The 11661-nt window shown below is 50.2% G+C and overlaps 1 protein-coding gene across 2 annotated transcripts in view; it reads right to left on the bottom strand.

Moving 5' to 3' along the window:
- Positions 1 to 11661, bottom strand: part of LOC102576677 (chromatin remodeling regulator CECR2) — a 143652-nt gene that overhangs the window by 10854 nt on the left and 121137 nt on the right. Inside the window, exons 17-18 of one of the 2 annotated variants that reach the window (XM_014609215.3) lie at positions 4386 to 5796; positions 5 to 110 (exon numbers count right to left, since the gene is read on the bottom strand). In XM_014609215.3, coding sequence (XP_014464701.2) covers positions 5 to 110; positions 4386 to 5796 — 1517 coding nt within the window. The remainder of the gene's footprint in view (positions 1 to 4; positions 111 to 4385; positions 5797 to 11661) is intronic. The other variant, XM_014609221.3, reaches the window with a different exon arrangement.

Below are 11661 nucleotides of genomic sequence, written 5' to 3'. Positions count from 1 at the left end.
TTACTTGATCCAGAGGCAATGCTGATGGTTTCTGTGGTGGCAGCTCCTCTCGGGACATAGCTGCTATAGGCACCTTCGGGAAGGGGGCTTGGGGCTGATGTATTTGCATTCTGTAGCCAGAAAGAGAATGGAAAGAGTTTTAGCACATAAACATTGAAAATAACTCTCATCATCTTTCCACATCCAGATTATTTACATATATAAGAAAGTACTTCAATTACATTAAAGTTAGCCCAACCTTCCACTGGACTCCACCCCCCTCGCCTCAACCACTTCAAAGAGTGAGGGCCTTGTTACACATTACAGTTAGAGAACGTGTTAACTGCACTTAAAGGGCATCTATACATGTGTCCAATACCTGCTCCAGTGCATGCTAATTAGCATGTGTTAGAGCAGACTCAATTAATTGATTCTGCAGGAGGATGCTAATTAGCACACTCCAGCAACCTTGGCATCTGGTGTACTCAGCATTCAACAAGCTTTAAAGTGCCCCTGCCACCATTTTGAAGTGCAGGGACGCTGAATACATGAGACATGGTGGATGCTTTAATTAAAGCTCTAATTGAAGCACCCCTCCACCCCACCCTGGAGCACATGTAAAGATACCCAAAATGACTGTATTAATTGCACTTAAGTAATACATGTTCAGTTATCAACAGACTGCTCCAAGAAAATACGAGCACAGCTTGCTGGCTGTTGGTCTCTGCCCTGACATCACACTGAAATCTTGAACCAGCTCCACTACAGCCCCAGGGCTGGGACCAACAATCAACTCCAGTGCTGTGCAAGGGCTGGGACTGACAATCGGTTGAGCAGTGCTAGGATAGTTTGGAGATTAGCAGTTAAGGGACTCCATCAGTGATAATGACAGCAGAGAAGTGGCTTAACTGCTCATTTCCAAAAAAAATTTTTTCTTTACATGGATGATTTATTGTTAGAAAAAGCAGTTGTACTTATTCACCAGACTTTGTCTCTCAGCACTTTTCAGCACCATGTTTCCTGTTTCTCCTGCTATGTCTTTTCATCCTCCACGCCACAGGCATTTATCCAATTTTTTGGTTAGAGTCACCTCATTTCCAAAACCAACAGGCAGAGTTTCATGCTAGTGTCACTGAGGCCTTTCCTTTGACCCCGAGACCATATACCTTGCAATTCTCACCTCAATGGTCATGCCCCCCTGCACTGTTGAGAGTCTCTGGGTTAGGGTCAGAGGGGAGAGCAACAAGGGTGATGTCATGGTAGATGTCTGCTATTGACCATCAGATCAGGAGGAAGTGGTGAATGAGGCTTTTGTCCAACAGCTAATGGAAGTTTCCCCAATCACAGGCCCTGGTTCTCATGGGGGACTTCAAATCACCCTGACATCTGCTGGGAGGGCAGTACAGCAGTGCACAGGCAATCCAGGAAGTTTTTGAAGAGTGTTGGAGACAACTTCCTGGTCCAAGTGCTGGAGTAGCCAATTCTTGACCTGCTGCTCACAAACAGGGAAGAATTGGTGGGGCATGTAGTAATGGATGGCAACTTGGGCAGCAGTGATTATGAGATGAGTGAGCTCAGGATCCTGAGGAAAGGAAGGATGGAAAGCAGCAGAGTAAAGACCCTGGACTTCAGAAAAGCAGACTCTGACTCGCTCAGGGAACTCATGGGCAGGATCCCCTTGGTAGGAAGAAGAGGATCAGGAAAACTATGGCTCCCTTACTGAATGGGGGAGGCAACCTTGTGACAGAGGATGCAGAAAAGGCTGATGTGCTCAATGACTTTTTTGCCTCAGTCTTCACAAGCAAGGTCAGCTCCCAGACTGTTGCACTGGGCAGCACAGTTTGGGGAGGTGAACAGCCCTCAGTGCTGAAAGAACAGGTTAGGGACTACTTAGGAAAGCTGGATGTGTATAAGTCTATGGGGCCGGATGGGATGTGCCTGAGGGTGCCAAGGGATTTGGCTAATGTGACTGCAGAGCCATTGGCCATCATCTTTGAAAACTCATGGCTATCAGGAGAGATCCTGGATAATTGGAAAAGGGCAAACATAGTGCCCATATTTAAGGAAGGGAAGAAGGAGGATCCAGGGAACTACAGACTCAGTCAGCTTCACCTCAGTCCCTGGAAAAATCATGGAGCAGATCCTCAAGGTATCTATTTCTAAGCACTTGGAGAAGAAAAAGGCGATTAGGAACAATCAACATGGATTCACCAGAGACAAGTCATGCCTGACTAACCCGATTGCCTTCTATGACAAGGTGACTGGCTCTATGGAGGTGGGGAGACTGGTGGATATGGGGTACCTTGATTTTACCAAAGCTTTTGATGCAGTCTCCCACAGCATTCTCGCAGGCAAGCTAAGGAAGTACCAGCTGGATGAATGGACTGTAAGGTGGATAAAACACTGGCTGGAGCATCAGACTCAGAGAGTAGCAATCAATGGCTCAATGTCTAGTTGGCAGCCAGTATCAAGTGGAGTGCCCCAGGGCTCAGTCGTGGGGCCAGTTTTGTTCAATGTCTTCATCAGTGACCTGGAAGATGGCACAGAATGTACCCTCAGCAAGTCTGCAGATGACACCAAGCTGTGGGGAGTAGTAGACAGCAGGGCCATGCAAAGCTTCAATTGCTGATTTGATTCAGAGGACATTCAGCCCGATTTAGCGGCCAAATCTCTGAACCTGAATTGAACTGGGACACCTATTAAAAGGTTTGAATCAATTTGGAAAAGATTTGGTGATTCGGGCAGTCTCCACCTGCTGCCGCAGGGAGCTGGACCTAGGCTCCATGCCAGTAACTAGGGGGTGGGGAGGGGGATGGACCATGGGGGGGACCCCCGCTAGGCCTCATCCCCTGACTGCCCCCCAACCCCTGCCTGCTCTCCCAGCCCCATCAGTGGGCTTTTTAAGTACCAGGACACTGAGGCCAGGTGGGGCAGCCATTGACAGAGCTGGAAGAGCAGGTGGGGGATGAGGCCGGTTTGATTTGGGACAGTGATTTGAATCACCGAATCGAATCACTGTTCCCTGAATCGGCTGAATCCGAACTGAATACTAGCCGCTTCGCACAGGGCTAGGATTCAGAGTGACTTAGATAAATTGGAGGATAGGGCCAAAATAAATCTTCAACAAGGACAAGTGGAAAGTCCTGCACTTAGGGCGGAGCAATCCTATGCACTGAGACAGGCTGGGGGCTCACTGGCTGGGCAGCAGCTCTGCAGAAAAGGACCTGGGGGTTACAGTGAACAATACGCTGAATATGAGCCAGCAGTGTGCCCTTGTTGCCAAGAAGACTAACAACATACTGGGCTGCATTGGTAGGTGTGTTGCCAGTAGGTCTTGGGAAGTGATTATTCCCCTCTATTCAGCACCAGTAAGGCCACATCTAGAGTACTGTGCTCAGTTTTGGGCACTCCACTACAGAAAGGATGTGGACAAATTGGAGAGAGTCTAGTGAGGGCAACAAAAAAGATAAGGGGGCTGGGAGACATGACTTATGAGGAAAGACTGAGGGAACTGGGCTTATTTAGTCTAGAGAAGAGAAGACTGAAAGGGGATTTAATAGCAGCCTTCAACTACCTGAAGGAGGGTTTGAAAGAGGATGGAGGCTAGATTGTTCTCAGTGGTGGCAGATGACAGAGCAAGGAGCAATTGTCTCAAGTTGCAGCAAGGGAAGTTTAGGTTAGATATTAGGAAGAATTTTCTCACTAGGAGGGTAGTAAAACACTAGAACAGGTTACCCAAAGAGGGGGTGGACGCTCCATCCTTGAATGTTTTCAAAACCCAGCTAGACAAAGATTTGGCTGGGATGATCTAGTTGGAGATTGCCCTACTTTGAGCAGGGCGTTGGACTAGATCACCTCCCGAAGATCCTTCCAACCCTAACTTTCTATGATACTCTATACACAGGGAAATAGCTGTTTCTTAATTCCCTCACTAATGCACTTCTCAGCAAGAGCACAAAGGTCAATTCATTTTGGATATATGAGGAAATAAAAAGGAGACTTTCTCTTAATGGAAATTTAGGGTGGCAATGTAGAGGGGAGGAAAGGGAGCAAATCTGAAAGAAACATGGAGTTTACAACAACAGGAAGTTAGCTGTAACTTTATATTATAGGCTGCTACTGCTGCTTCTCCATTATGAGACTGCATAACTCTGAGCCTCTCAACGTCTGCTGAGAAGACGCGTAGAACTGGATAACCTAAGCAGGTCTTCCTCGTTATTATTACTGTATGCTTTAAAAAGCTACCATTAAATTCCCCCAAAATTTGGCAGACATATCATCAGACCAAGCCTGACCATTTGTTTTTCCTTTTAAACAAGAGATTACAAATGTGATTTTCCCCTGGAACTAGTGATCATGCATCACAACCCCCTTTTTGTCTCTCATTCTTGTGGAAAACATCTTACCCCGGTGGTCTATACATGTCCTGAGGTGGTCCCCCCATGCCACTTCCACTACCTCTCTGTTCCATCAGTAAGGCCTGAAAGTGACCCATGTTCTCTTCCCGGCAGCGATACAGGGGTCCCTCCTGAGATAGGCCATTGGCCTGGCCAATGGCAGGATGATGAGATAGGTGAGCATTTACTGGTGATCCATAGGCCCTGGGTTGGAAGTGACTGGCTGGATGCCGAGATGCATAAGGAGACCCAGACTGTAGCATCACCCCGTGGGGAGGGAAAGCAGATGGACCAAATCCAATCCCAGAACTCAGAGGTGGAGGGGGAGCCCCATACAGAAACTCCCCTGCTGCCACTGAGCTCTGTCTCTTGGTGGCTGCATTGTGGTTGTCCAAATCAAGAAACTCTTTGGGACTCTCTGGCCTTTCCTGGGAGTCTTCTGACTTCTCATCTTCTGGCCCTGGATCCTGCCCATCACTTGGAGGAACCTCTTTGGCGCTTGCCATGTCCATTTGGTTTGGGGAGACCAGGGCAGTGCTCAATGCTTCAGAGCCATCTAGACTATCCATGTTCCCTCTGTCAGAGAAGGCAGGCCTGGGCAGAGCTGGATGGCTGGGTGGATGCCCACTAGGGCTGGCCTGGGGATGGAGAGGTCTCTGCCAGTCCGAGTAGCCTTGTGGGCAAGTATAGTAAGGAGGGCGTTGGTAGTGGTGGTAGGAAGGTGGAGGTTGTGGCTGATAGGGGTATGGCATTCCCTGATGGTGGCGATACCGGGGAAAGACACTAGGGTGGGTGTTACTAGGCTGAAAGCCCCGAGCTGGAAAGTGTTGTGGATGGGACACAGGGGTGGGATGCTTCCCCCCCATCACAGGGTTGAACCCCTGGAGTCCTGGATTGATATGGTAACGTGCCGTTGAATTTGGATACTCCAAGCCCGGCATGTAGAGGGGAGGAAACTGATTTGTAGCCCCACCCACAGAGCCTCCATCCACACCAGGAGTACTGGTGCTCTGTCCCACACAAGGCACAGCCGCTTCTGGCAAAGTCTTCCCTGCACTGCAGAGGGGCTTCTCCAGGATGCTAACAGCCAGTCCTTTTCCCTCAGTGCCACCGGAGGACCCTTCACCGAGAGCCCCATTCTCAGGCACAGGCCCTCTCTCAGAGGCTGTCACAATGTCCCTCACACATCCCTGGCCTGCTGGGCCGCTGTAGGTGCTGTCTGCTGGCCAGGCACTCTTGCTCTGTGTTGCCTTCGGGTCAATTTTAGTTCCAGAGTTATCACCCTCCCCATCTTGCATCAAGCTCCGTCTGGTACAGTCCATCTGCAGGGTGGGTTTGGAATGAGGTAGCAGTTTGGGGTATGTCCCTTCTGCAACACTGATGCAGTGACCCTTTTCTTCTCCTCCAGGAGGGGGTGCTGCTGCAAAAGAAGTGGAAAGAAGAAAGGGGGGGTGGGGTGAAAAAGGCTCATCACTGTTTGACTTCACAACTTCAGGACTGCTTTCTCCCTCCTGCCACCCAACCCCTTCTTTTGCAGCCCCAACACAACTTACATTGCTTGCTATGCCAGAAAAGTACAGAGAGGTGGTCGTTTTGTTTTTGGGGTTTTTTCTCCCCCTTGTTATGGAATTTTGCTTGTACAGCTCCAAGGATACTTAAGCGTGTGTCTGCGGTTCCAACCAGGCAGCAAACCCCAGCCAGCAGCTCCGGGGCTACTCCATCCCTCCGTCTCCCCCTTCCCCACTGCCAGCCCAGCCTGTAACATGCAAAAAATTAACCCTAGGGAAAAGGTGCTCTAAAGCGGAGGGCCTTCATCTAATACCTCATTAGAGGAGGTGTAACAGGAGGCCTACTCCAGGCTGATCTCACTGTGGCCCGCCCACCTGTTTCTGGGCTAACCACTCACCTTCTCGCCCGCCATGCCTTGCTGGAATTAGTTAATGATGTAATTAAGCGGAAGGCTGCCCATTTCCTGCCCCAATGCCAGGGGGCGCTATCTGCGGCTCCTTTCCTCCCCTACACTGCAGCCCAAGGCTCACAGATGGCATCTCGATGTTATCATTATCGCCAGCCCCCACTCAGGGCCCCAGAATCCTCCTAATTGAACCCCACCTGGATTCCTCTCCTCAGGCAGTATCATCCGCCTTCATACCGGGCAGCATAGCTCCCTGAACCGCTTCCCCTTTGGGTGTGGTGCCCCCCCAGGACCTTCAGCTCTCTAGCCCGCAGCTCTTGGGCGTCCCTCGTGGTGGGCCCCCAGCCCTTTGACTCTTCCAGTCCTGGCCCCAGCATGGACCAGTCAGGGGAAGTCCGGACAGGCCTGAGTCTACGGCCTTTTTTCTCTCTCCAGGGTCCGCCCTCCAGACCCTCCAAACAAGGGGTAACCCACCCAGTTGTGGGGGCTAGGGGTTAAGGAGCCCCAACCCACCTTCACCAGGGTGGTAACTGGCCTGGCATTTCCTGGGGGCTCCCGTGCCACTGAGAGCCCCACCAGGCCATCCACTCCTGGCAGGGTGCAGTTTTAGATCGTACCCAGAACCAGGAGCCTCCTGACCATCCCCTACAGCTCCTCCCTTACCTCCAGATGATACCTGCAGCCAGGCAATGTTGCTGCCTGGCCTCCAGCAGTCAAGCTGCCCTGTTTATATGGGCAGCCCCAGATCCAAAATGGCTGCCCTCATCAGGCACCTGGCAGCTGCCAGCTCCAGGCCCTGTGGCAGGCACACACAGTACCCTGCTACAGGAGGGTTAATTTTTTTGTGCAATCAGCTGTATCAGGGGAATATATCAAGGGCTTAGCAAACAACTGTTTGCCAGGGCACCCTTGGGGAAAGCCAGGAGTAATGGCAACAAGCTCCTGGAAGACTGTTTCAGGCTTAACAACAGGAAACACTTCTTCGCAGTCAGGGTGCCCAGACTGTGGAATAAGCTCCCTCCAGAGGTGGTGCAATCGCCTACCCTGGAAATCTTCAAGAGGAGACTGGATGGCCACCTTGCTGGGGTCACCGGACCCCAGTTGTCTTTCCTGTCTAGTGCAGGGGGCTGGATCTGATGATCTTCCACGGTCCCTTCCAGTCCCTTACAACCTATGAATTTATAAAAGCACTCCACAGCCATGCACATGTGCCATGGCATGGCTATAGAGAGCTTTCAGGGGCCCAAATGTGCAAAAAATATGTAAGATCCCAAAATGGCTTATTCCGTGATGCTGATTTCCACATTCTGGACACTGGAATATTTCTGAAGAAACCAGAATATGTTGTGCTCTGGTAGAGTGAGCCTTAGCATCTAGGAATGGGGGAAGTGGTACACAACTGCTAACCAGATTGAGATGGACTGTTGTATCAAGCTGGATATTCCTGTAATGAAATGACTTGACCTTTTGAATGGCCAGGCTGGCTATCAACAAGCCTAGAGACCATATGAATGGTTTCAGTTCCATCCCTGTAATACAACAAGACTATAGAGACATCTAGACTGTGTAACTTCTTTCCTAGAGCACAACAGGAATTGGGAAGTAGAGAGGCAAACTGCTTTTAAATGAAATTCAACCACCTCCTCAGGATGGAACACGCACTGAGGTTTCAACATTGCGTCAACTCTGCGTAGTTATTTAGGGATCTTCAACCATGACTGCCTGAAGTTCTTTCACTCTTCCAACCACAGCTGGCCACCAGAAAAAGTTGATAGTGAGAGAACCTATCAATCATTCTGAAAAAAAGTTTCAAAGGAAACACCAGGAGATTTAGGAGAAACACATCAAGGTCCCTAACAAAAGTAAGTTCCATAGTCAGTAGACAAATGTGCAACAGCCGTGTGAGAAACAGTGATGCTGTCAGGTAAGAAGACCACATACAATTGCACAGGAGGGTGAAGAGCCCAAATTCTATCAAAATTAACTTTAACTAGAGCTGAACAGCAGCCCAGAATGAAAGTGTGGTAAGAAAGCAAGGACCTTTTGCGTCTGAGCCTATGTTGGGTCCAGGTCGTGGTTGGACTGCTCTCACCAAGAATCTCCTCCATTTTGAGGACTGAGCCTTTCCTGTAATGGTTTTCTTGCTTCATGTCAGAAACGTCTAGACCTGTTAGGAAAGATTCCTTTTTCAGCGGCACTCTCATATTTGAGTGTTGTCCTTGGTGGCAAACAAACTTGTCATGAGTCCTCCCTCAAAAATGATAGATTGGCTGTATGAAGAACCCACACAAAAATCATTCACAGCGGGTATCTGATTGATGGCTCCTCACTTCCCAGGAACTAGCAATAATCCAAAAAACTTCCTCAGCAGTCATCTGGTGTCACCATGGCCACCAGCCACTGGCTTAATAACTACCCAGCAGAGGGGCGATGGGCAGGTGCAGCCTTCTCATTTATCCATAATGTTCCACATTTCCAATTTTTACCGATTTTTGCCAATAAGTTTCCTGATTTTTTTATTGAAGTTATTCATTTTTTACTGATTTACACCTGTTTTTCAGTTCATTGAATTTTACCAGCTACAGTAAAATCCCTGTTAACTGGCATGAGTGGGGAATGGCTGAGAGGTGCTGGTAAGCTAAAAGTGCCGGTTACCTGAGGCACAGGTTTCCGGTCAGATGTGGGGGAGAGAGGGCAGCAGCTACACATGGAGAAAGGGTCGGTGGCCATGAGGGGGCCCAGGAAGGGTGGCTGGAGCCATTGCCTGGAGGTTCGGGGCTCCCGGCTCTGACCCTGGGCAGGAGAGGCCACAGGAATTGTTCCTGGGTGGGTTCCAGCTGCAACCTGGTGGCTCCAGCTGCGGCCCTGCCCCGCATGCTGGGAGCCTTACCAGGCGGGGCAAGCAGGAGAGCCCAGCCTCGCTCTCTCTAGCAGGCGCTACACACAGCTAATCCGCATAGGCCTGCAGGGCTGGAGCCACTGCCCAGGGGCATGGGGCTCCTGGCTATGACCGCAGGCAGGAGGTGCTGGTGCTGGGGTTGGGTTGTCCCTCCCCCTCTGTGTCTGGCCACGTGCCGCTCCCCCCCAGGCCCTGGGCTGCCCTGTGCCATGGTGCAGGCTGCTCCTGGGGCTGCTGCAGCAGGAGGTGGGGTGAGTGGAGACAAGTGGAGCCCTGGGGGGGTCGGGGTGCAACACAGCTGCAGGCAGCTGGCACCACCCATTCCCGGGGCCACTGCAGCAAGGGCTCGGGTGAGCGGGGACAAGCTGCATCGAAGCAGATCTGTGCACTCTCTCTTTCATAGGTAGTGTTCCGCATTCTCAGTTTTTACCGATTTTCACTGACACATCCATTAGGGGTGTGCGTCAGGATCTGAGGGAACGCCTGTTCACCAGAGTGCCCCAAGGGAAGACAAGGACCAACGGTCACAAACTCCTCCAAGACCATTTTAGGCTGGATAAAAGGAAAAACGTCTTTACTATCCGAGCCACCAAGACCTGGAATAGGCTCCCTCCAGAGGTGGTGCAAGCACCTACTCTGGAATCCTTTAAGAAGCGCTTGGACGCTTATCTTGCTGGGATCCTTTGACCCTAGCTGACTTACTGCTCCTGGGGCAGGGGGCTGGACTTAATGATCTCCAGAGATCCCTTCCAGCCCTAATGTCTATGGAATCTAAAAAAAATAAAATAAAAAAAACAAAAAATCAGGGAATTTCATAAAATCATTCAGTTTTCACTGATTTACACCTGTTTTTCAGTTCAAACCCCTGTTAACTGGCATGTGTGAGGAATGGCCTTGGTGTTAAGTACGGTTAACAGGGATTTGAACTGAAAAATGGGTGGTGCCGGTAAGCTAAAAGTGCCACAGTGCCAGTTACTTGAGGCACAGGTTTCCGTCCAGAGGTAGGTGGCGGCAGCAGCTGCATGCGGAGTGGGGGGTGGGTGGTGGTGGATGTGCGGGGGCTGGGGGAGGGTGACTGGAGCCTGGCCTCACTCCCTGCAAAGGGGCACTGCACCCAGTCACTCTGCACAGGCCCATGTCGGGCCGGAGCCACTGCCTGGGGGCACGGGGCTCCCAGCTCTGACTCTGGGAAGGGCGGGAGGTGCCAGGGTCAGGTCCCCCCTCCTCCACCACATCCAGCCGCATGACACTTCCCCCGCAAATGCCAGGGCAGCTCACGAGCTGCTGCAACAGGTAGGAGGGACACAAACGCAGCCAGGGAAGAAAGGCAGGGTGTGACACCATGTGCTTCCTGTTGCTGATCCAGGGGCGCACGCCCCCTGGGAAGAGCCCCGTCACAGGCCCCCTGACCTGCAAGCCCTCCCAGAGGGCGCATAGAAGCAAGAGCCACCCCTTCCCTGACAGCTTCTTATGCTTTGCTCCTTACTGCAGCCCCGGGAGCAGCCAATGGGCTGCACTGCACCCCTCCCCCTTCCCTAGTCCCAGCCTTACTTCCTCCCTCCCTCACTGCCAATTTTTCCCTGATTTTGTTTCCTTTTCTTCCTTTTATCCTGATTTCATCCCATTTTTTATGTTTTAAAGATAAACCCCGAAAAATTCCCAGTTTTTTTGTTTTGTTTTTTAATAAAAACTGAAAATGCAGAACACTACCCATATGGCACCAGATATCAACTTCCAAATCTATGAGCCAAATCTCTGTCTGGTATTATCACTCAATGTGCGGATTCCATCTGCCCTGTCTGGGCATTTGTAAAACTTTTCATTAAGTGCTATGCTGTTTGCTATCACATTCACACAGGGGGCTATCCAAGATGTTCATCTTGTAAAATGTTTTTCTGAAGTGTCCATATCCAGATCTCAGTCTGTTTAGCTTGACCCATGCTTCTCTGTCAAGACTGTGCCCAATGGGGGATTTGTATGGTGTTGGTATAAAATGTTGTAGGAACAGGCCTGATCTTTCCTAGTGGTTGGCCCACTCTGTTGCTGCCCATAGGTTTGGTTCAGCATCCCCAATCTCTTCCAGAAGTTTGTGGGCTTCATGTATAAATGGTTTATGACTTTTAAGCCTCCTAAGCCTCCATCTGTTTGGGTCTTCAGTTAACAGCTGATGGAGCAGGTGATTTTTGTCATCTGCTGCCTCTATTGCCAGTAATGATGTTAGTATCTTCTTATATCACTTGATCTAATGCCCAAGAATACAGGGAGTATATCTGTGTGCATGCAGGTTGGACAGCCCATTATGAGTCTCAATTCACTATTAAGTACTGTGTTGAGTTTTTTTTAGTGTGACAAATATTGCACCATACAGAAACGTAATGTTCTGCTGGGACATATACCATTGCGAGTGAGGTGATTCTGAGCCCTTTGAAATTGGCACCGCATCATGTGCTGGCTAAACATCTTAAAGCAGT

Source organism: Alligator mississippiensis, chromosome 4, assembly GCF_030867095.1.
Source record: "Alligator mississippiensis isolate rAllMis1 chromosome 4, rAllMis1, whole genome shotgun sequence".
NCBI lineage: Eukaryota > Metazoa > Chordata > Crocodylia > Alligatoridae > Alligator > Alligator mississippiensis.
The sequence above is the reverse complement of the archived record's forward strand: the minus strand, read 5'-3'. Positions and strand labels throughout refer to the sequence as shown.